This window comes from Aquarana catesbeiana, linkage group LG03, assembly GCF_042186555.1.
Source record: "Aquarana catesbeiana isolate 2022-GZ linkage group LG03, ASM4218655v1, whole genome shotgun sequence".
NCBI lineage: Eukaryota > Metazoa > Chordata > Amphibia > Anura > Ranidae > Aquarana > Aquarana catesbeiana.
In genome coordinates this window covers 547,430,623-547,456,253 of record NC_133326.1, presented here as the reverse complement: position 1 = coordinate 547,456,253, position 25,631 = coordinate 547,430,623, and the positions used below count along the sequence as shown (strand labels likewise).

At 45.7% G+C, this 25,631-nt stretch overlaps 1 protein-coding gene across 1 annotated transcript; it reads right to left on the bottom strand.

Annotated features, from left to right (window-relative positions):
* ATP6V1E1 (ATPase H+ transporting V1 subunit E1) lies at positions 1-24,603 on the bottom strand. The gene is made up of 9 exons (XM_073621563.1): positions 24,446-24,603; positions 19,348-19,413; positions 18,948-19,057; positions 18,742-18,808; positions 13,601-13,690; positions 13,450-13,518; positions 12,673-12,767; positions 1,053-1,140; positions 1-856 (listed from the first exon to the last, which is right to left on the bottom strand). The coding sequence occupies exons 1-9, from the start codon at positions 24,476-24,478 to the stop codon at positions 794-796; spliced, it is 681 nt and encodes a 226-aa protein (XP_073477664.1). The 5' UTR covers positions 24,479-24,603; the 3' UTR covers positions 1-793.
* Positions 24,604-25,631: the final 1,028 nt, after the last annotated feature.

Sequence of the window (25,631 nt, the reverse complement as noted above, 5' to 3'; positions counted from 1 at the left end):
CACAGCTGAATATTTTTTTTATATTACATTAAAATACAGTGGCATGATCTTTATACATAAATAGAAGGGATGACAGCAACTAAACATTGTATGTCTAGTATCACTTTAAGCAAATACATCCTCCAATCTGGATTTTATTTATGTTAGTTCTTTTAGCCATTTGGCTGGAGTTACTTTGTGAACACATCTAGACAAGGAGCGGATCAGACAGTTTCAGGTAATGTAATAAATAAAAGACAAAACTCACATATGACTGCTGCTATCACAGAAGGCCAGACTGGGACAGGCCTGTAACACAAGGGCCAATTCAGGGCAGAACACTGACAAAAGCACCGAAGGAAGCAAAAGATGACGCAGCTGTTATTACAAGGCACAACCTGTCCTACAGCTTGTGCTGGACCACATAGCTCCTTCCTCATCAGAGCACCAGCAGACGCAAGCTGGTACATATTATATGCTTTCATAGGAGGCACAAGCTTTGGGGGGGGGGGGGGGGGGGGGGGGGGGCGCGTTTGACCAAAGCTACAAGGGAAGCCTGACCTCTTTAATTCTTCCATTATAGAAAAGAGGCTTCAGACTCACTGTAAAACATAGGACAAAATATATATATTAAATTCTAGGAATGTGATCACAGCACCTGTCAGAGGCCACTTCTATATACAAATAAAATATGCCAAGCTCATAGACTGCAACAACTGAAAAAAAAAAAAAAAAATATATGACACAAGAAAGAACATTAAAATATTGAGGAATTTCACTTTTCTGTACACTAGGGGGCAGTATATAGAATCACTCAGTCCAGGAACTTGCGGTTTGCATTTGCCCCAAACAAAGCAACTCGAATTTCTGGCATCATCTGAAAGAAAGGGAAAAGCAGTATTGTTACTATAAAATCAAGGTCACAATCCTCAGACCTGTCCTACATAAGGAACTCTTCTCTCCTGAAATATACTCTGCACTGCTGGAAGACTCTGCTCCTTCCTCTCCATTCAATGCTTCTCTCCTGAAATACTCCATAGATAAAAGAACATCTACTATCCAGAAACACGCACCTGCTGGGCGATGAGGTCCAGCCGGCTTTCCAGTGTGTTCACCACCTTGATCTTGCCATCTGCGTTGTAAAGCTCTATACCTCCAGCACTATAAAAAAAAAAAAAAAAAAAAAAAAACGACAAGAAAAAGTACTCCAATGAGGGAGAAACACATACAACTCTTTCAGGTTTATTCAGGCTGGTGATGCAACAACCGACCAGGTTTTAAAGTGACTGAAGTCCTCAGAGAGGCCATTCCCAATTGCCTAGTATAGTTTACAGCACACTTCACACACCATGGGTTACTTACTTTACATAACAGCTTGCTATTATGGCAAATTGGATGTGAACATATTTCTTTGTAAGATCATGCTTGCCTGGCTCAGACCAGTAGTTTCAGCACCATGATCTCTGCACGCTGGAGTGCCAAATGCTGCACCCTATAAGTACAGGATCCCAGGGGTTTAATAGGGTTTGGTATCGGAGTGAAAAAAAAAAAACCTTAGTTAGACTTACCGGTGACGGTATTTCTACGAGCCTTTCAGGACAGCACCTTGGAGAGAGCGTAGCTCCACCTCTTAGACAGGAAACACTGCGTGACAACGCCCCTTTAAAAAGCAGCTGCTTCCACCATGCCATCAGTTGTTACCGAGAAATCCTCCGACATGCTGGAAAATATAATCAGACAATTACCAGGTCCTATAATTATACTTTACATATGATAACCAAGGGAGGGAAGTAGGCTGCTGTCCTGAAAGGCTCGTAGAAATACCGTCACCGGTAAGTCTAACTAAGGTTTTCTCCCTTCGCCTTTCAGGACAGCACCTTGGAGAGGATAACCGAGAAACTTACTTCAGGGTGGGACTACTGCCTGCAAAACCTTCCTACCAAATGATTGGTCCGAGGCTGATAGTAGATCCAAGCGGTAGTGCCTTATGAAGGTCGAAAAACTGGACCATGTGGCAGCCTTGCAGATTTGCTCAGGAGATGCCCCAGCCCTTTCTGCCCATGATGCCGCCACTGCTCGAGTAGAATGAGGTAATACCCCTTCCGGAGGTTCCAGACCCAAAGATATGTATGCCTCTTTGATGGCCTGCTTTAACCATCTTCCAAGGGTGCTTTTGGAAGCTTTACCTCCTTTGTGAGTACCTTCCATTAAAACAAAGAGTGAGGATGACTTTCTGATTTCCTTTGTTCTTTCCAGATATTTAAGCAGGCACCTCCTGACATCAAGGGTATGGAAAGCTTCTTCTCCTGCTCCCGAAGGTACAGGACAAAAAGTAGGGAGAATGATTTCCTGTGTACGGTGAAAAACTGAAGCCACCTTTGGTAGAAATGCTGGATCCGTCCTTAAGACTACCCTATCCTGTAGACATCTCATGAAGGGCTCTTTAATTGAAAGGGCTTGTAACTCACTAATTCTACGTGCGGAAGTTACTGCTACCAATAAAATAGTCTTTAACGTCAAGAAACGTAATGATGCTTCTTCTATGGGTTCAAACGGTGCCATAGTTAGACCCTGAAGAACTAAAGATAAATCCCATTTGGGAAAACTAACAACAGGTCTAGGCTTTACTTTTGCCATTGCCCTAAAAAATCTGATTATTAAAGGTTCCCCTGACAGGGTTCTTTCCAAAAAAACTGATAAAGCAGCTACCTGCGTCTTGAGCGTACTTGCTGCTAACCCCTTCTCCAATCCCTCTTGAAGAAATTCCAAAACTGAAAATGTGGTACGAAAATCAAAGTTTTTACTGGAACACCAAGAATTATAGATCTTCCAGACTTTAAAGTAAATGTCTCTCGTCACTTTTTTTCTACTTGCAAGAAGGGTAGAAATAAGCCTCTCTGATAAACCCTTCCGTCTTAAGATTTGTTCTTCAGAAACCAAGCTGTTAGTTTGAGGTAAGCTGGATCTGGATGGAGAATTCGGCCCTGACTCAACAGGTCTGCCCTGATTGGTAATCTCCAAGCAGGTTTCACTGAGAGGTTCATCAAGGTTGAAAACCAGGGTCTTTTTGGCCAATAAGGAGCTATTAATATTAGCTCCGTGGACTCCAATCTGAATTTGGCTAACACCTTTGGTATCAGTTGGAACGGGGGAAAAGCGTAGGACAGATGGAAGTCCCATTTGTGAGCTAACGCATCTACTCCGAGAGCTTGATCCTGTCTCTGAAGAGAGAAGAAGACTGGTATTTTTGCATTTTCCTCTTTTGCAAAGAGGTCCACTTGGGGATGACCCCAACTCTTGGAAATCTTTTCGAATAATTCCTGATTGAGAGACCACTCTGCTTCCCTTATTTCTTTCCTGCTGAGGAGATCTGCTAAGGTGTTTTCCGTCCCCTTTAGATGGACTGCTGATAGAGAGGCCACATTGTTCTCTGCCCATCTTAGGATCTGATGCGCTAGACCCATTAGGGTTTTGCTTTTTGTGCCCCCTTGCTTTGTTAAATATAATACTGTCGTCATATTGTCTGACAATATTTGGACATGTTGATTCACTAGAAATTCCTGGAGGGAGAGGAGGCTTAAGTGAACAGCCTTTAACTCTCTCCAATTTGAAGATCTTCTTGCTTCTGGTTTGGTCCAAACTCCCTGAACCGTTTTTTCTTCCAGGTGAGCTCCCCATCCCCAGGCGCTGGCATCTGTAGTCAGCCTTCTGGTTACCGGAAAGACCCAAGGAAGCCCTTTTGAAACGTTTCCTAGGTTCCTCCACCACCAGAGAGACCTTTTTGCTCTTGCCCCCAAGTTGAATTTCTTCTCCAGAGGTTCCTGGTATGACCAATTCATCAGGATATCCGATTGCAGAGGACGGGAATGCAACCTGGCCCACTGTACCGAAGGAATTGCTGCTGTCAACAGACCCAGAGCAGACATGGCTTGTCTTACAGAGATCTCTGCGTTGGATTGAAGTGTTATCAGGGTCAACTGCATCTTCTCTATTTTCTCCTGGGGTAGAAAAATTTTCTGTTCTATCGAGTCTATTTCGTACCCCAGAAACCTTACCCTTTGAGATGGAATTAAGTTTGACTTCTGAAGATTGAGAAGCCATCCCAAACCTCTTAAATGTGTTTGAACTGTCTGTAGGTTGACCTCTACTTGACCCCTTGAGTCTGCAAACAGTAGCAGATCGTCCAAATAGGGTACTATTGAAATCCCCTTCAGTCTCAGGGGCTCCAAAGATTCCGCCATCACTTTTGTGAATACCCTGGGAGAAGAGGAAAGACCGAAAGGCAGAGCCCGAAACTGCAGGTGCCAAATCTCCCCTCCCCCCAGATTGACTGCAAGACGCAGGAACCTTTGTGATGGGGGCGCTATTGGTATATGGAGATAGGCATCTCTCAAATCGATGGAAGCCATATGACATTTGGGGGTTAGCAAATTCCTTACTGAGAAAATCGTATCCATCCTGAATTTTTTGTATTTTATGGATCGATTTAGCACCTTTAAATTGAGAATCAGGCGGAACTTTCCTGATGGCTTTTTGACCATAAAAATGTGGGAGTAAAACCCCTTCCCCTCTTGATCTTTCGGAACCTGGGAAATGACCTTCTGTTGCATCAGTTCCTGTAACAGAGACTTCATGGCCAGAGCCTTTTCCCGATCCTTTGGCAGGTTTGTGATGTAAAACCGACTTGGGGGGCTTTGTGAGAATTCCAATTGATAACCCTTTTTGATTAACCCCAGAACAAAAGGACTCTTTGTTGTTTTTTCCCAGATTGGTAAGAAGTCCTGTAGTCTCCCCCCTACTAGATGGTCATTGTTTTTTAGGGGTTTGTTCTGGGGTTCTAAAGAGTACCCCACCTCTACCTCTTCCTCTCTGAGAAGACCAGGGTCTCTTCTGTGTGTGGTCCTTTTCCTTATCGGTTTGTCGAAAAGGACGAAAATTTTTCCTCTGCTGTACCGTTTTCTTCTTCTGTGGGAAAGCTTTCTTCTTGTCTGCTGTCCTGTCAAGGACAGTCTCTAGTTCTGGCCCAAACAACAGGTCTCCTGAAAAGGGAATTCCGCACAGTTTTACTTTAGAAGCTGAATCCCCTGACCAGGTCTTTAGCCAGAGTGCTCTTCTTGCTGAGTTAACAAGCGCAGAGGACCTGGCTGACATCCTGATAGATTCTGCAGAGGCATCTGCCATATATTTTACTGCCTTAAGCAGGGTAGGGAAGGACTCCAATAAGTCTTTTCTGGAGGTACCTGCCACAACATGATTTTTAAGTTGCTCTAACCAGCACTCCAGATTCCTAGCCACAACCGTAGCCGCCATTGCTGGCTTAAGATTAGCTAGAGATGAGTCCCAGGCTTTCTTCAGTAGCCCATCTGCCCTCTTATCCATAGCATCTTTGAGAATACCCATGTCCTCAAAAGCTAAATCAGTCTTCCTAGATACTTGAGAAAAGGCAGCGTCTATTTTTGGTTTTTTATTCCACAATAGTTCCTCATTCTCCTCAAAAGGAAACCTCCTTTTGAGGGTTTTAGAAAAAAACTGTCCTCTCTCTGGGTTCTTCCATTCCTTTTTAATAGTGTCTGTTAACACTTTATGCACAGGGAACACCCTGTGTTTAATTTCCTCCAGCCCCAGGTACATCTTATCATGCACAGACAGCTGAGCCTTTTCTTCCTGGATCTCCAGGGTAGTATAAATTGCCTTGAGTAATTCATCCACCTCCTCAAGTGACAGCTTATATCTAGATGATCTTGACTCTTCTTCCACCTCCTCCTCCTCAGAATCAATGGTTGAGGGTGGAATGCTTTCCCTTTCCTCCTCCGACTCACTTTCCACCTGTCTGGAAGTGGACTGAGGGAAACTGGAGTGAGAACTCTGCTCTTGGCTGGAACTCTGGCCGTGCTTTACAAGGGAACGCACTGTCCCTAGGGCCTCTGCTAACTCCTTCCTCACAGAAGATAAGAGCTCTTTGCACTCTTGTGAGGATTCTTCTTTTACTAAATCCACAATGCAGGATTTGCACAGTGGTTTGGGCCAAGAGTCCCTTAAAGGATTTTTGCATGAGGGGCACTTTCTCCCTGTTCTCTCTGATTTGGCAGTAGCTTTCTGAAACAGAGAAACAAGAAAAAACCCAGGTCCTTTAGAACTAAGGCTTCAGAGAAAAGTAGTACCTCCAGCCAACACCCTAAGTGCCCAGAGTCTCACTCCTTTGCTGAACTGCTAATGGAAACTGTTACCCCATAGCAGACAGCAGCAGGTTTTGAATAACCACATCAAAGATAAAACACCCAGTGATATAAAAGGAAAGAGGTGCCACCGCACCTCTCCTACCTGGGCCTGGCCGGGAACCTGGGCGCCTGCATCCGCCATTGCTTCTGACGATTCCGCTGTCTCCATAGTGCAATCCGCAGCTGCTGCACTGTGTACTAGGCTCCATGTGCCAAACAAAAGGAAGTCCCGGCCAGAGGACCCGCCCCTTCCTCCTGCGTTCCAGCAGCAGGAACCAATCGCTGCTACGCCCCGCCGGAAGTATCCGCCCACCGGAACTGACATCACCTGCTGTCCGGGATTCGGCGCCGCCATGCAGAGGCCTGGCATGGACGCTCTTACTGAGCACAACCGCAGCCCCCCGAACACCCCGGGTGGAAAACTTCCGGCAGACCATTACTCCTGTGAGCCGGAGAAGGAAGGGACACCGGAGCACCCTCCTCACGTAAGGGAAGGAGCTGGGTTGGTCTGAGTATCCAAACGTGGAGGTCCTGCCAAAACCCTCTCCTTGGAGAGAGCGCAGCCCCTCTGGTTCCCCAAGCAGTGCTTCCACCATGGCGGAGGAAACACTAAAACTGATGGCATGGTGGAAGCAGCTGCTTTTTAAAGGGGCGTTGTCACGCAGTGTTTCCTGTCTAAGAGGTGGAGCTACGCTCTCTCCAAGGTGCTGTCCTGAAAGGCGAAGGGAGAAAAACAACCCACCACACACACAACTTTTGTTGCTGCCTCTTCCGTGTTTAAGTACCGTTGAGGCACTGCCCCAGACCAACTGAACTGTATGCTTTTTTTTGGTGTTGGTGACTTAAGTGGTTCTAAAACTAAAAGGCTCAACTTTTTTTTTTTTTTTTTTTTAACCCACTAGCCTTACTGCCCCCTCACCACCCTTTATACTACCTGACCCAATGCAGTAGCTCTCATCAGCATTCGTCACAGGCTGCAGTGATAGCAGCAGGAGCCATTGGCTCCTGCCACTGTCAATCAAATTTTGCGAGCAGGGGCCGGAGCCAAACCATGCTGCGTACCTATTGATGCACACAGCCCAGTGGTGTGCCACCATACAGAGCAGACAAGAACTCTTTCATACACACAGGCCACTTTATTATTAGGTAAACCTGTTCAACTGCTTGGCAACACCAACTTGGCTGCTAAACAGCTAATCACATGGCAGCAACTCAATGCATTTAGACGAGATGAAGACAACTTACGGTCAAACTGACCATCAGCATGGGGATCTTAGTGACCGAACATAGCATCGTTGATGGTGCCAGACAGGCTGGTCTGAGTATTTCAAAATCTGATCTACTGGGATTTCTTGCACAACCATCTCTAGGGTTTACAGAGAATTATCCGAAAAATAGGATTTTTATAACAGCTTGCCTGTAAAAATCCTTTTCTTTGAAGTACATCACAGGACACAGAGCCATATTAATAATTACTATGTGGGTTATAGGCCACTGGCACACCCTAAGACAGGAGGTCCACTCCCTATATAACCCCTCCCACTACTGGGAGTATCTCAGTTTTTGTAGCAAAGCAATACATGTGTATACCAGAAAGAAGGGAGGGACCTCTGTGTCCCGTGATGTACTTCAAAGAAAAGGAGATATAGATAATATAGATATAGATTTTCTTAAAATCGTACATCACAGGACACAGAGCCATAGTAATTACTATGTGGGATGTCCCAGAGCAATGCCACATGAGGGGAGGGAGACAACAAAAGTAGGGCACCATGAGATCAGAGGACTTTTACTGCTGCTTGCAGCACACTGCGCCCATGTCTTTTTACATCCACCTGATAGAATCTGGAAAATGTATGGACTGAAGACCAAGTTGAGGCCTTGCAGATTTGAACCATGGAGGCTTGGTGATGCACTCCCACACAGCACCAACAGTGCTTTGATTTGAGAGGGTGGAATCTCCCTCTTTAAACCATAAGCCTGAACAGTTAATTGCTGAATCCATTTAGAAATAGTAGATTTCAATGCTGCCCATCCTTTTTTCTAAGGTCTTCAGGCAACAAAAAAAAAAATCTGTTTTTTTTTTTCTAATCTGAGCAGTCGCCTTCAAAAGTAGACTGAGTGCCCTCACCACATCAAGAGAATGTAGTAATTTTGCTTCAGTAGAACAGGGTTCTGGGAAAAGTGAAGGTAGAACAATATGCTGGTTTGGATAGACACTACCTTCGGTAGAACGTTAGGATGAGGACGCAATACTACCTTAGCCTTGTGAATAATCAAATATGGCTATTTACAGGAAAGAACAGCCAACTGATACTCTTCTTGCAGAAGATATGGCTACCAGAAAATAGTTCTTGTCAAAAAGGGCCAAGGGAATATGCTGTATTGGCTCAAAAAGGCCATTTTAGCAATGCTGACAGAAATAAATTCAAGTCCCAGGGTTCTGGGGTGACTAACCGGAGGATTAAGCCGTGTTACCCCCTGAATAAAGCTACAAACCAAGGAATGCAAATCAAGTGGTTGTTGAAATACCGACAAAGCCGAGACCTGGCCTTTGACAGTACACAAGGCCAGCTTCATTTCTAACCCCATCTACAGAAAGTCAAGGATTCAACCTATGACATACTTTCTGGGGTGCCAACACCTGTATTCACACCAGGAGACATATGCTTTCCAGACTCTAATCTATGATTCTGGAAGCCAGCTTCCCTGCTTAAATGAAGGTAAATATCACTGGACCCGACAGCCCACGTGTCTTCAGAATGTGGGACTCTATAGCCAAATCGTTAAATTTTGCATTTGTAAGGTAGGCTGGAATAACGGACCTTGCGAGAGAAGGTCTGGATGTGGTGGTAGGGTCCATGGGTCCCCTACCACCATCCTTATGATCTCTGCATATCTTCTGGGCCACAGGAATCAGCGATCTCCTTTCCTGCTTGATCCTGCTAAGCAGTAGAATAGGAGGAAATGCATAAATTAGTAAGAACTGATTCCACAGGAACACCAAGGCATCTGTTCCGCATGCTAGCGGATCCCTTGTTCTTGACACAAAGTTGTCGGTTTTCTTGTTGAACCTGGACGCAAACAGATCAAAGTCTGGGATCCCCCATCTTTGGCATATTGCCAGGAAGATAATCGGGGTGAAGGGAGTATTCTCCCGGAAATACAACTGCTGGCGACCCAAGTAGTCCGCCTACCAATTTTCCAGAAAGAAGACTGCCGATAGGCAGGGTACCTTGTTTTCTGCCCAAGTTAAGATAGGATTCACCTCTCGGGGCCGCACGACTTTTCATGCCCCCTTGGTGATGGATATAGGCCACTGCTTTGGCATTGTCGGATTGGATCCTGACAGGACAATTCTGTAACCCGAACATCCAGGCCCTCAGGGCCAAGCGCGCTGCCCAAATCTCCAAAAATGTTGATGGGCAAGGGTCATCTTTGATCTGGACTATTTCCCCTTGGACAGTAACCTCTTCCAGGACTGCTCCCCAACTCAAAAGCCTGGCATCTGTTACCATCTTCCAGGTAGGAAAGACTTTTCCTCTTCTGCAGATTCTTGGTTATCAACCACCAACTGAGGCTCTGAAACACTCTGGAGACAGACACATTGGGAAATCTAGAGCCTGGACCCTCTTGTTCCAAGCCAATAAGATACTGTTTTGCAGCAGCCTCAAATGAAACTGAGCCTAAGGAACGGCCTTGAATGAAGCCACCATCTTTCCCAACAACCTCATGCAAAGTCAAATAGAAGGATTCGCCTTTGCCTTGACCACCTGAATCAGTTCCTTCATGGCACTGATCTTCGTCTGGGGCAAGAATTCTGGGCTGTAGCAATATACAGACCCAAGTATTCCAACCTCCTTGATAGTTATTAAAGGATGATTTCTCTAGGTTGAGAATCCAACCTAGGTATTCCAGGTAGTTGACGGTAGATCATACTTTGGTCTAAGCGGGCTACCGACTGGTCTATCAAGAGCAGATCCTCTAGGTAAGCTTTAAATAAATAGTTATACCTTGGGGCCCTAATCCAGCTACAGGAGGGGCCAGGACCTTTGTAAATAGTCAAGGTACAGTAGCTAGACCAAAAACAGAGCTATAAACTGAAAAAGAAGATTTTCGACCTCGAAACAGATATTTCTGGTGAGCGGGAAATATAGGCACATGGGAGGTAGGCATCCCCGATGTCTATTGATGCCAGAAGTTCTCCACCTTTTAGGATGGAGACCACTGATCAGAGTGACTTTATGCAAAAAGAGCAGATATTCAGAAACCAGTTTAGATCTAGAATGGGTCCAACACACCCATTTGGTTTTGGTACCGTGAAAAAGGTTTAAATAAAACCCCAATCCCTGCTCTTGCATGGGAACCACTAAGATCAATCTTTTGAGACAAAAGATGGTCCAATGCTGGAAAGACATCTTTTCCTCTGGAATCTGAGTAAACGAGGAGACAGGGACTTTTGGAACTCAAGTTTGTACGCTTGAGTTCTTGAAGATGTCACCCATCTGCAGCCTACGGTACCTGATATTCCCAGGCAGTCTCCCATCCAGGTACAACCCTGCTTAGCCTCTGAGATCAGACAAGATCGGGCGCTTTCAGGGTGATGTGGCTGTAGGCTCCGACACTTCCTGCCAGACCCCTGAGAATCGCAGAAGTTTTCCCCCCCCCACTCAAGTGAGCAGGGGTGCTCCCTCATAAGGAGGCTTCAGTTTCCCTCTTGAACTTGATGGCGAAGGCCGTCATGACTCCCTGGAGGCAGATGCTCCTGGCACTGGAGAAGGAGCCCGTTTAAATGAAATGTTTACTTCTCTTCCTAACTAGCAAAGGGGTACTTTTTCCACTAGAAAGTTTTGGCATGTATTTATCCAAATCATCCCCAAACAGCCATTCAGGGTGAAAAGGAAAAAACTAGCTAGAAGCTTTGCATGACGCTTCAGCTGACCAATTTTTTAACCATAAGATTCTATGCACCAGCCCAAGCGTAAGGTGCAAGGCTTGAAGCATAGAATATCACATGGCAGCTATTTCCAAACATAATGCCGTTGGTACTACTAAATCCTGGGCCTGCCGATCAGGAATAAACTTGAGCACCTGTTTAAACTGGTCTCTCAAGGATTAACATACACCAATTGCTGCTAGTGCAGGATGAGGAGAAGGAAAAAAAAAAAAAAAAAAAAAAAAAAAAAAAAAAAAAAAAAAAAAGCAGCTCATCTGGGTGATCCCACTCAGAATACATAAGCCTTTCCAGCAATGAATGGACAGGAAACAGGAAAGACATGTGCGGCTTTAGTGAACCCAACAAAGAGTGGGCATATCAACTGACTTAATAAAGAATAGTAAAAATGTGGAGCGAATAAATTCAGTAAGAAATGCACCATCAATCTTTCAGATTGTGAAGCTGATCCCCCTCCCCCCCGCATTTGACCCCTCAGAAGAGGAGTAGTCAGCCTTTTCACGGTCCCCTGAGGGAAATTCAGCCTTCTCCCACCCCCAGATCCTCAGTTTGAGGGTCCTGGGTAATAGAAAGGGGTCTGTTGCATTTTAGCCCATTCTGGGATGCGATAAAAGCCGCTAGCCAATCCTATCATGGCTTGAGGAAAAACTCGCTACAGTAATAGAGAGGGGCTGCAGTGTTGAAAACAATTGCAATATTTCATAGCCCTAATTGCTTACTCTGACCGGCCACCCCGGACTCTAAGGGGAGGATGCCATTGTAGAGATGAGTTTAGGCTGTTTAGAGCATGAAGGAGTCCCTTTTAAGCCCTTTTTTGGGGTGTTTCTAACCTCCCCTTCTAACCATAGCCTGATGCACAAATGCAGAGGTACTACCAGGGGGGAAAAAAAAAAAAAAAAAAAAAAAAAAAAAAACCCAAGCATTCACTGCTTGAGCAAATAGTCCAGCAACTGTTGCTGCTATTAATGCTCAGCCTGATGCTTCAGTAAATGTGCCAAGGGAATGCCTGTGTCACCACTTACATGCCCCTTTTTGCATCTGACAGCTGCAGTCAGCCAACTCCGTATTCCCACTGTGCCGTCTGCCCCCCCCCCCCCCCCGAAAAAGAGCGCCGTACAGAGGCGGCGGAGAACGGAGCGGCATCCGCTGATCCTGATCCTTCCGACTCCTCCCCCTACTCAGGGAGAGCTTTTGTTCAGGTGGGGGAGAATGACGCAAGTCAGACTCTCATAAGCGCCCCTGCAGCCCACTAACTCCATCGTGGCAGCAAACGGTACTTATATTTTATTAATTCCCGGGAATCTGAAGGATGCAGCTGCGTGGGCAGAGCCACACTGTTTTTAAACCGTGACAAAGGGTGTGTGGAAAAGAACCCCCCACCTGCTGTCAGAGGGGAGGCGTCAATCCTGCAATAGCAACACTTGTTCTAGTGGTAACCGTCCAAGGGAATTTTTCTAAAAAGGGGACTGAAGGGTGTGCTATCACTACCATAGTCTTATTGAAAATTTGCAGAGTTCTTACATCTCAGGGGCCAGGTATCCATCCTGGTCAATGACCACTTCCACGTCTCTTTTCGTTGCTGCCTTGTAGATGGGAATATTTTTCTGTACTGAATTCTAGAAGAGGAAGATAAGCAGCACATTAAAGACACAAAACTTTTGTTTAAGAGAGCATGATGGAATAACAGTCAGGCTTTCCAGTTGCAATGATTCATTCCCTCCCCATCTGTTTCCATGGTAGTGTAGAAGAGTGACTGGCTACTGAGACATCAACCTCCCCTATACTTGTTTCACAAAAGACACACTGCCAAGGAAGTTACATTTCAGTGTTTGGGAGATGCTGGAGGAGAGCCACCACTCCCCCAGTTTGTCTCTTGGGATTTTAAGAAGTTTCCTGTATCAAGTTCCTGGATCTGCACACTTGCAACACTCATTATGAAGGGTTCTCACCAATCCTGCGCCGAGTTCCCAGGTCGGAAAAAAATCCCACCCATTATGTGGGATTGCCATGATCCGTGGTCTGCATACTGGTTGTGCCCATTATGAGGGGGGCTCCTTGCACTACACACCTGCTGTGCCCATGAGGGGTTCCACCATCCCTGTACAAGTTCCTGGGCCTGTATGCCTACTGTGCCCAATACCTATCTTACATTTAGGATGAAAGCCAGCACAGGGTACACAGCTAATTGGGTATCCCCATGCATGTCAAATGACCCATTTCTCCATCACTGTATAACTGACAAACTAGCACAATTTTCCTTGTACAACCCATCTTCTGCCCCATCTTGTTGGCTCTCACCCTGATAAGCGGCATGTCCTCCTTGCGACATCGGATAATGACCTTGGATTCCAGCAGCTGGTACAAGCCCTGAGGACAGGCAGGAGATCAGTTAGAAATGGAGAACTTCTATGCGTTTATAGAGTATAGATAAATTACATCCAACCTTTACCTGTAAAACAAGTCCATCAAGCAAGGCCTGGTACCGTGCTGGGTCCTTTACCACTCGTGATAGCCGCTGCTTCGCCTCATGTAGGAGATCCTAAGAGAATAATGAACGGTTAAAGAATGGACAACACGGGACATAAAAGTCTGGTGTGTTAAATCCAGTGAGTGAACATGCAAACGCAAGTCAAACAGTGGCCATACACAGCTCAATTAGGCATATTTGGCTCTTGATTACCAGTAAAGCTCAGATCACTGAGGTACAACCACGATTATTTTCAGCAAAAAGCTAAAATTTATTCTGTTTCAGCTTGCCATTTCTGGTTCATTTTTTTCCCGCCCCCAAATCAACATTCTAATGAAATTTTTAAAACAAAAACTTGTTCTTATTACATACTTTTTTCAGACCAAGTCATCACTGGGTCTCTGTGCTTTTCTATTAAACACAAGCAGATCATGGCTTGTGGAAGAGAGGTAAAAGGATACTATACATAGCTTTACAGCACCCTGCCTTAGTACTCCTCTCAAGAGCCCCCAGCCCTGATGCAAACAGTGAGCTCGCTCTTGGAGAGAGGGGGGGATGCAAATATTGAAATGCCTCGATGGGTGGATGCCAGTCTGAAGAAGTGGGGGTTCACTGTCACAGTCTGCATGTATGACTCACCAGGGACAGAATGCACCTCTTGCCTACCGACTAAGAGCCCTGGCATTTGAAGAAGAGGTTCTGTCATGTAATGCAACAAAGACATTGAGGCCATGATGGTCCCTGCCAGCTTGAGACTCAGTGGACAGATTTATGCGAAAACAAGGCTGGTTAATGAGATCTGGACAACCCTGGGTCTCCTGTGGTCTACTAGTCTGAGATCACTGTTTGTATTGTTAATTGTGCTAATTAACTCACCTACTTCTGCAAGCAAACTACTGTGGGGATGTGTTTATACTTGTAATGTGTATTGTATGTTGTGAGCTTGATGCTGAACAGTCTGACCTGAAGCGGGTATATCTGATTAGTCACAACTTTGTCCAGGTGACTAGTTGTTTAACGTAATGTTTATAGTATGTTGGTTGTTGTAATTATATTCCTTCCAAGGTCCAGATACCAGCTGCCATGGAAGAGGAATCTGGAAGGAGGTTGCATGAGATGCGGATACAGCACAGGGGGGGGAACCCAGTGTCAGTGCAGACCCTGCTGGGATGGTATGATTCTGGCTGCTGGGAACTCTAAGGAAACACTAGCCCGTGAGCAGTGACACCAGCAAAAGAATTCTCCAGGAAAGGTACTGGTCGCAGTATGAACTGCAAATGCTGTTATAGGGGAAACAACTGCACAAGGAATGAAAAGCAGAGTTAAGCAGGCTGGTCCAGGCAGAGATGCGGTTGGATGAGAGCTAGAGCCCTCCACTGGTATGTAGCCCAAGTGTGCCCATGGACAGCCCAACAGCAGGCTTTGGCTACGGTGGCCTGGGGCTGTTATTAGAGAGGCTGCCCAAGGACCCTGACTTTGGGAGCGGTTTGAAGTGGCGTTTAGAGGAAATCTTGAGTACAGAGAGCGGATGCTGAATGTCTCAGAAGTACCCTGGAAGATTTGGAGTTTCTAGCCAATTAGGAATGGGAGCTGGAGATCACCTACAGACGGCTGATGGGCTCCCTTTGCCTGGGACCATCAGAAAGTACCAGCTGACAGCTTTGAAATACTGGCAAAATAGTCAGCAAAGTAACAGTGTGCTTTGCTCACCTGCACCTATGGAAGCAGAGCCCTTATGGCAGATGTAGCAAGTGCTGACTGACCTTGACAAACCCGTTTCTGCACAGATGAGCTTGGCTGGAGGAATAAGTCAGTCCAGCAGCCGGGGGGGAAAAAATTATATATATATATTTTTTTTTTTATTAGTATGGGAAATGAAGCGGCCAGCTCATCCTTCCAGCTGCAGTTCGAGGCTTTGGGAGAAGACCAAGTCATACACATTCCCCAGCCACAGCAAGCATGAATTTAATTGGACTTTCTATTGGGATGTTACGGATTAAAATGTCACCTGCCCAAGTGCAGACAGCCCGTGTCCTGGACTTTTAGAAATTCCCAAGACTTTCCTTCTGAGCCTCCAGTGGAAGAGCTGGCATCAGGGCAGATCACTGAGCTCTATCCAGCACCAACAACTTCAGCCGGCCTGTCTACCACACCACTGACAAGGACATGGGATTTCCCACCAGCAGCATCTGTGGAATTACAAGAAACTTCTCAAGCTGAAGCACTGACAACCAGACAGAGGATCCAAGACCTCTGCCCAACACCTGCAGCAGTTCCAGGGGCCAGGGTGAGAAGGTGAGCGAGGAGGTGGTCATCCTCCCTCCCCAACAGTCAGGCAGAGCGGAGGAAACCATCTTCCCTCCCAGACTGGATCTGCCGCTGGGGAGGGAAGGAAGCCGGCCTTCCTCCCCAACAGTTAGCTGGAGTAGATGTGGGCTCCTCAGCTGAAGCGCCAACAAGGCAGAATACTACAGGCCTCTGCACACATCAATCAACTATGCAGGAGCTCCAGGGAGAGAATGCAATCAGCACCTCACAACTGTAGCTTGGCCTGCGGTCTCCACTGACAGCAACCCAGCAGAAGGGCAGGCAACAGGGCAAAGTGCTGCTGGTCTCAACTAACAAAAGATCAATTTCCTGTGGTAGTGGATGGGACTATGGTCTCCACCTGTATACCCCATGGATGCTGGGCAGTCAGCCCAGATCCTCATCAGCATGATGGAGTGAGTCCAGCCACCCTGTCTTTTCAGCGGCTGAAAGGACTCCAGGGAGAAGGGCAGACTGGCAGCAGGTATGTTATACGAGAGAGGCAGAGGTTGGCTGGGTGAGTAAGGCTATGTTCTGGACAATTTGTTTGGGGTACAAGTATTGGGGGACTGGAACTACAGACTAACTTCAAAGTCAACCCATCTGGGGTCTCCTGCCAAAATGGGAGAATTGTGACACTCACCCAGGACAGAGGCTTTTGGAGGGGACAGAATGCTATCCTCTTGCCTACAAACTATGGGCACTGGCATTTGAGGGAGCTACAAGCATTTATGAAGAGGCCCTGTCATGTAATGTCAGAGGACATTGAGGCCATGGTTGTCCCCACCAGCTTGGGACTCAGTGGAAAGAAAGCTGGTTAATGAGATCTAGACAACCCTGGGTTTCCTGTTGTCTACTAGTCTGAGAGCAGTTTGTATTGTCTGCTAGCAAACTACTGTGGGGATACGTTTATACTTGTAATATGTATTGTACTTTGTGAGCTCGAAGTGAGACTACCCGATTAATCACAACATTGTCCAGGTGGCTAGTTGTATAACCACTTTAGCCCTGGAAGGATTTACCCCTTAACGACCAGGCCATTTTTAAAAAAATTTTTTTGAGATAGGGAACTGTGTTGCTTTAACTGACAATTGTGCGACATTGTACCCAAACAAAATTGACAACCTTTTTTCGCCACAAATAGCTTTCGTTTGGTGGAATTTGATCACCTCTGCGGTTTATTTTTTTGCAAAAAAAAAAACCCCCACCACACACCTCATCAGTTTACAATTTTACAATTCTTGGCAGAGTTTTCACTATAAGCGTATATTGGTTTGCACAAAAGTTAGTGTCTACAAAATAGGGGATATTTATAAAAAAAAAAAAAAAAAAAAAAAAAAAAAAAAGCCATAAACTAGTAATGGCCGTGATCAGCGATTTTTACCGGGACTGTGAAATTGAGGCAGATGGAGCAGACACTTTTGTGGGACCACTGACAATACAGTAATCTGAGACAAAAATAGCCACTGATCACTGTATAAATGACATTGGCTGGCAAGGGGTTTACACTAGGGGGCGATCAAGGTGTTAAGTGTGTCATTGGGGAGTGGACTAACTGGGAGAGGGAGAGCTGTTCCTGATCATTAGGAAAATCTGATCTCCCGCTACTTCCCTGTCAGAACAGGGATCTGTTTGTTTACATTGACAGACTGCCGTTCTGGCTCTGTGGGAGCGCTTGCAGGTGGCCGGCGGACAATGCGGCCACGTGCATCGGCACAGGCCTCCAGCGGCTATAGCCAAAAAAATAAAAAAAAAAAAAAAAGACAGATGAACACCTACGGCAATTTGCGCAGCCGAGCCAACTTGCTGCAGTATAACTGTCTTCCTGTAGTGGAGTTTCAAATGTCTGTCCTTTGGTTTTTACCTCACATCTCATCTGTGTACAAATGTAAACAGTAGTGTTTGGGGTAAAAAGGCCTGTATTAGCTCGGAACGGTTTGGAGAGCAGGAAGCATCTAGTCGGGGTGCCCAAACGGTTTCATCACACAGACTACACCCACGTATGCTGTTCAGCCTTCATGACTAAAATAGGCAGGACAAGGAAGTAGATGCTGATATGCTATAGCCAGGCAAGGGACATGCGCTTTGACTCCCTGCCAACTTCTAATGCACATTATGAGAAGCTCTTAGGGGTTGATTTACTAAAAGGCAAATCCACTTTGCACTACAAGTGCAGTCGCTTTAGATTTGAGTGGAAGCTCTGCTGATTTTATCATCCATTTTTTTTTTTTTTTTTAATTTTCCTCGCATGCCCCCCTAAGATCTACAGCAACTGGACTTCCAAGTGCAATTGCCTTTAGTAAATCAACCCCATAGCCTGCAGTGAAAAATCAGACCTAATAGTTTCAGCAGAGGAGCCTGTACAATGGTAGAGTTTATACATGGGGAAAGTTTGGGGACTGGCTATTGGGGAGAGGGAAACAACAACAACAACAAAAAAAAAAAAAAAAAAAAAAAAGGGAGCAGTAGACAGTTCTATTTGGTTCTGAGAGGAATGTCTGGTGCAAGATGTGGAAATCTGTTCAGAAATCTTAAGCATTACTGCCATCAGAGCATTCCTCTTTCATGAACTCCGAAAACAGACTTGCGCAATGAAGCGACAGGAGGAGAAGACAGAACATAGCAGAGCTTTAGATGATTCTTCCCACCAGAGGCAGAACAAGCCACCCACACAATATGGAGTCTCCAGTCTCAGTACATGTGAGCAGAGCCAAAACTGACTCTACAAACACCATGCAGTACAGAGGCTGGTGATAATCTAAGGGGGAGCTCCACTTACATCAAACTGTGCTGGACAGAAAGGAAGATCTACTTACACTGATCAGGTCATCTCGAGCTTTTAGAACCTTCAATCGGGCTTGGTTCAGCAGATTGGACATCTGACTGAAAGACAAAATGAGAGAAAGGAATATGCAAGGAGAACAAGGAGGTAAGGGGGGGGAACACCACACATCACATATCCAGCAATCTGCAGAATTAAATCAGGTGAAGGGTGCACTCCTGGTGGCCATATTATACTCACATTTTTTTCTGCTGCTCAATCTGCTTCTCCTTCTTCTCATAATACTCCATGATTTTTAGCCTCTGCGTTTGCACAAGACGACCCTTTTCAATGTTAAACTCCTCCTCTGCCTGAGAAGAGTCACAGGTTGCAGTTTAAGAATCAAAAATTGTATTCTTAGATTAAAACAGCGTTTCACACTAGAAAACTCTTCCTCCAGCCAACTCTCCTGAAATACTCTGCACTGCTGGGGTACTTCATTCCTTCCTCTCACTGTCCTTTCCTAAAAGACTCTGCTAGAGAACACTACTTCCTCTATCAAATTCTCCTGAAATACTCTAAACTACTGGACCGACTATGTGCCTCGATAAGCAGAGTATGTTACAGGTGGTAGCAGCCCTGCTCTTCCTTGGACACTCACCTTGGCATCAATCTCTTCTGCCTTTTCATTGGCCTCCTGCTCGATGAAAGCCATCATGTGCTTGATCTAGAACACAGAACATAAGACATCAGCATGAAAGACACAAGGCATGGCTTACACACTGGAGGTTATCAGATAGGGACATGGCTTTTTAGTCATTTCACAGGCAATGATCATTTTTTTTGGCTAAAGACTAAAATAAAGACCATCTGGATTGATATATTAAAGTAATTCTTGTTTGATTAAGAAGGGGGAGGGGTGGGGTCTCAACAGGTCAGAGGGAGACGAGATCTGTGACACTGTAGCGAGGAATGTAACATCGACATCCTCATTTCCTCTGTACTCAACACCAGTGTGGAGGTGATGGATCAATCACAACAGACCAGAGGGTTAAACACTCATATTGGTTCAGGCCATACAGCCACTGAGATTCAGATCCACACATAATAATCCCAAATCTAAACTGGTGTCTATGGGATGACACAAGGTTTCTGTTCAATAGAACAATTTGGTAAAAGGACAGCAAATGCACCCAATGGAATGTTGATCAATGATGAACGGAGAGCAAATTTGATAAAAAAAAAAAAATAAATAAAATAATTATGACAGCTTGTTCAATAAGCACCAACAAGACTCATTCATACATTTAAAACAGGATTTTCAGTCAGTTTCTTTTTGGGGCAAATGACTACAAAACTGCACATTTAACATAAAACAGACTGAAATATACTGATTGCCGTTACACTTGTGGCCACTGTTCAATCACTGAACAACTGTTTGCACAGAAAAGGAACCAATGGGCATGGCAGATCACAATTTCACCATATTGTATGCATCTAACAATCAAATCGATTTACTGTAGATGTATGACCAGAATTATCCTGTAAAGCAGGGCTTGACAAATTTGCTTGGAATCTAGAACCCAGCAAAAAAAAAAAAAAAAAAAAGTTAAGAGCCAGGTTTTTTTTTGGTTTAACCACTTGTCTACTGGGCACTTTCACCCCCTTCCTGCCCAGGCCAATGTCAGCTTTCAGTTCTGTCAGACTTCTGTAGCATGATCGTGCAATTGTCTTTCACTGTACCCATATGAATTTTTTTTTTTTTTTTTCCCCCACACGGGTAGAGCTCTTTTGGTGGCATTTAATCACTGCAGGTTTTTAATTTTTTGCCAAATACATGAAGGGGGGGGGGGGGGAAGTACACCACACACCCCTCTTCTTCATTTTGGTTATAAAATTTTGCAAATAAGTCTTTAGTCTTCACTGACATGTGGCACTGACTGAGCTGTCCAGCTCAGGGCCAGCGCCACCGATTACTGTTCCCCACACAGCTCGGCCTGGACCAGAACCCAGTGATCCTGTAGGAGGATCCCAGAGTGGGAGGCTCAAGTCTACACCGCCATGGTCTCACTGAGAGCCACTTCCTGCCAGGGGTTCCACTCCACCCGTCAGCTCCGCTCCTCCCCTGACCCACTCCTATTGCTCTACAGCCCTGCATCTCCCTTAACCTGCTCACAGCCCTTCCCCACTCCTAGCCACAGTGATGCCAGCAATGACAGGACTGGGGTCTGTCCATGACTCCCATTGCACCCGGCTGGGATGGCAAGCCCAGATCATGGATTGCCGGCCCACCATACCAGAGCATCAGTGTTGTGAATGAAGCCAGCGGTTGAGGAAGCAAATGGCTGCGGAGCAAAGCTGCATAAGCCCATCGAGTGCCAGCTCCTATCACAGAGCGATAATGTCCACTGTGTAGCAGTGATGATGCTTTAAAGTTTAACAATTAGAAGTTTATATGCCATGCAGGTCTTTGAACAGAGGTGCCGTGCCCTGTGCCATAGCAACTTCCAGCACATTATAGAAAGATGCAGCAAGGCTGCATTTTTCCCCACACAACACCAGCATTGATATGTAATTGAAGCCTATAGAAAGCAATTTTTTCATAGTGGCCTGGAAGAGACCTGCATTGATCCTGTGTAGAAAAACACCATTCACCGCACCATGTGTGAATGAGCCCGAAAGACCAAAGTTTGCGCTGTCTGCCATCAATATCAGTAGATGATCTTTGACCTGATATCCTGTAATGAAGGGGGGGGGTAAAATTATAATATATACACACACTTTGAATGCATTGCCTACCTCCTGAGGCTTAATTGATATGCACAGTGTAGGATTGGAACCTATAGTCAGGTCACAGATCTACCAATTAGATTTTTAAAAAAGGATCAGAGGAGAACATTGAAGTGCAGGTGGCAAAGGTGTTAAAAAAAAAAAAAAAAGTAAAGTTTGAAGATGGTAGGAGGTGGAACCCACAGCAAGTGTACGCTCAGCAGAAGACAAGGCTGGTGATAGGGCAGTGACAACACCTCCTTGTAGTCACTCACAACACTAGATATTTAGGAAACAGAAGACACTGAAGGTCACTCACAGTACAAACCAGGCCTCACAATCCCTGGTCTGTGGTCAGACAATCCTCAACAACATGAACACCAAGAGACCACTTACCTTCTCCCAAGGCACCATGACTGAACCAGAAGAATATTGCTCCAGCATTGCCCACCCATATCCAATAGAAGGCAATATACCGCTCAGGTGTATGTACTTATAAGAAATCAGGCAGGTACAGGCCCGGCTCTCCACCGTGCAAGACCAAAAGAAAAAGCAAAAGCCACACACTGCTGACTCCATTTAATAAAAGTCCTTTATTCCTCTGACATGGGACAAACAGCTCAGGTACTTGGCAAACAGTTAACACAAAAAAAAAAAAAAAAAAAAAAAAAAAAAAGTGCTTAATCCCAATTAGGATTAAGCACTTAGTGTGAAACGCGTTAACTGGTTTCCCAAGTCCCTGAGCCGTTTGTCCCATGTCAGAGGAATAAAGGACTTTTATTGAATGGAGTCAGCAGTGTGCAGCTATTTTTTTCATATGGCTCACCCATACACATTTGAGCGGAGTGACAAGTTTGGAGCAATTTTTTTGTGCATCTCTACCCTAATTTTTAGAGAGGAGGAACTCTTAATTTTATGAATTTGCACTCAGGTGTGAATGGACACCATTGAATTAAACAGAAATCTTGAGGTTTGTGAAACACTTCAGGAAATGCACTTGAAATCATTCAGGTGTGAATGGGGAGGGGGGGGGGGGGGTCACTCTGTAGGTCCTACAGCATTTAATGAGGGAATGGCACTGAAAAAAAAAAATAAAAAAAAAACAACCGCAACAGTGTCCCTGGCGAGCGGTTGAGGATCACTCTTGTGACTTTGGCCAGGAATAGTCAACAACATTACTATGCCAATATCTGTGTGGCGTCACAGATATGGAAAAGGGTCTCTAGTAAGGTTGAGGACAGCACCCTGACAAGTTATCTTTAAAGTGCACATCCAGCCAACCTAAGATTTGGGATGGTGAGGAAATGAGAACCCCGGTCAGTTTTACTTCTCTCTGGGGCTCCATTTTAGTGATTTCCACTCACTTCCTGCTTCACTGGCAACAGTTTACCATAATAGAAAGTGATGACAAAATTTACAACAGGGAAATGTATAGCATATTTACTATAAACCTTTCTGTAATAATTGGGGTCTCATCTGGTGCACAGAATTCTCAGTTCTACAGACATTACACAGGTGAATGATGGGGGTCAGTCTGCACAGTAGATTCTCCTTAATAAATCGAATACTGCCAGTGATAAGAATCTTCTATGATGGCGCTGTGGGAGGAGCCAGGAAATCACAGGTTGCTAGAAGCCTACTAATATCAGCGTCATAAAGAGGACCTGTCTGTACACCTGAGATGCCCATCACAGCGCTGTGTTTACAGGAGGGACAGACTCTGTTATTACCTAAATAAAGAGCCGGCCTCATCCTACATGCGATTCCTGCTCCAGCCAGATGTCATCTTAGCTCAGGCTGACGGTAGATCCAGCCAGGAGCAGAGTGAGCTGACATCACTGTTTACAGTCAACAAGAGGCAATCTGCTCACCTGGAAATGCAGCCCAGAAGACCAGCATTCAGCTCGGTGCTGGCTTGGCAACCTACTGACCCTAATCTATCAGGGAGCCGAGGCTCCGAACTCATGGCTGCCCTTTCCACGTTCCAATTAGAAGCTTCCAATGTCATCTAACGCGAAACTGTCTGAGTGTTATGGATCCTCCCACTGCTCAGATCTACTTCACAGAAGATCCATTCCCTGGCTGTCATGCTGATCCTTTATTCTTGAGTTGCTCATCAGGAATAAGCAACAAGAGAAGAAATTTTGTCTTTTCTAGGTGTGGTTTACAACACACTTAATTGGGTCCAGACACAAAGCCAAACAGCCAGGAACTGAGCATTTTCTAAAAGAGGCCAGCAATGGCAACCTTTAACACTACAGAGCCCTACAAAGGCTGCACTCCCACTGTGTTTACTGATCAGGTGATATCAGCAGCCATGTGTAGGATGTGTCAGCATGCTGGGAGCTGTAGTCCTTCAGCAGACAGAATCAGCCCAGGGCTGGGATCACAGAAATACCTCCAGGGGGAGGAGGGCCGCACCAAGAAGAATGATACATTGTATGACCACAAAGGGGAACCTACATCATGTGACCGTCACCAATTCTCACTCCGATCACATGACACCGACTCACACAGAGCCACACTGTGATTGGGCGGGGGGCTTTATAATGTTCATGATCTGGAATTACAGTGAGTGTGTTGACGACCCCAAAACAGAACCACTATCACCCCTCACTCTGACATCACCATCATACAGAGACGACACAGGAGATCCCCATACAGATACAAGGAACACCCCACCCACCATTCTCAGAGGTATCCAGTCTGCCCTTCCCCCTCCCCGGGGAGACCCCATGTATATCTCCCCCCCCTAGGATAGACATCACCCATCCCCCTACATTCCGGGGTGGTGGCAATTATCCATTTTTGTTTTTATCAATTTGACAATGTGGAGGATCAGGAAGAAATGTATTGTGACTCGCCCGCTCACCTCCGGGCCTCACTGCAGGGATCCCCCCATAACATCATCTGACCCACCAAAAAGGAGAGCTCCCCCATCATCCATCCCCCATCATCCATCCCCCACCCCAGGCCCTGCACACACTCACCTGCTTCTGGACGTCGGCATCGCTGAGCGCCATGGTGAACAGACGAAGAGTCAAAGATCTACAATGATACAGAGAGCCGGGCACTCGTCTTATACCGAGATCAGCTGACCGAAGAAACACCCACTTCCGGGTCAGGTGACCATCACCGGGAGAAGGAGGCGCGCCGCAATCTGAGATTTCCCCGCCTACCTGTCAGCCTGATCCCGCCCATACGCTGGATCTCCTCTGCCTGGAGCAGCAAGGTCACCAATGACACCTCCTCCTACCTCTGTATACCAACACTTCCCTATATATACCCCCTCCTACCTGTGTATACCAACATCTCCCTGTGTATACCCCCTCCTACTTCTGTATACCAACATCTCCCTGTATATACCCCCTCTCCTACCTCTGTATACCAACATCTTCCTGTACATACCCTCTCCTACCTCTGTATACCAACATCTACCTGTGTATACCCCCTCTCCTACCTCTGTATACCAACATCTCCCTGTACATACCCCCTCCTACCTCTGTATACCAACATCTTCCTGTATATACCCCCTCGCCTACCTCTGTATACCAACACCTCCCTGTATATACCCCCTCATACCTCTGTATACCAACATCTCCCTGTATATACCCCCTCCTACCGCTGTATACCATCTCCCTGTACATACCCCCTCCTACCTCTGTATACCAACATCTCCCTGTATATACCCCCTCTCCTACCTCTGTATACCAACACCTCCCTGTATATACCCCCTCCTACCTCTGTATACCAACACCTACCTGTTCAAATCCCCCCCCCACCTCTGTATACTAACACCTCCCTGTATATACCCCCTCTCCTACCTCTGTATACCAACATCTCCCTGTGTATACCCCCTCTCCTACCTCTGTATACCAACACCTCCCTGTATATACCCCCTCTCCTACCTCTGTATACCAACACCTCCCGGTATATACCCCCTCCTACCCCTGTATACCAACACCTTCCTGTACAGTTGTGCTCATAAGTTTACATACCCTGGCAGAATTTATAATTTCTTGCCCATTTTTCAGAGAATATGAATGATAACACAATAACATTTCTTTCACTCATGGTTAGTGTTTGGCTGAAGCCATTTATTATCAATCAACTGTGTTTACTCTTTTTAAATCATAATCACAACACAAACTACTCAAATGACCCTGATCAAAAGTT

Bases quoted from the DNA above. Each gene is read 5' to 3' on its own strand.
- ATP6V1E1 (XM_073621563.1), bottom strand. From the start codon at position 24,478: ATGGCGCTCAGCGATGCCGACGTCCAGAAGCAG. The intron at 19,414-24,445 runs GTGAGTGTGTGC...TCTGTGTTCTAG, and splicing joins ATGCCGACGTCCAGAAGCAG to ATCAAGCACATGATGGCTTT. The intron at 857-1,052 runs GTGCGTGTTTCT...CCTTTCTTTCAG, and splicing joins TGGACCTCATCGCCCAGCAG to ATGATGCCAGAAATTCGAGT.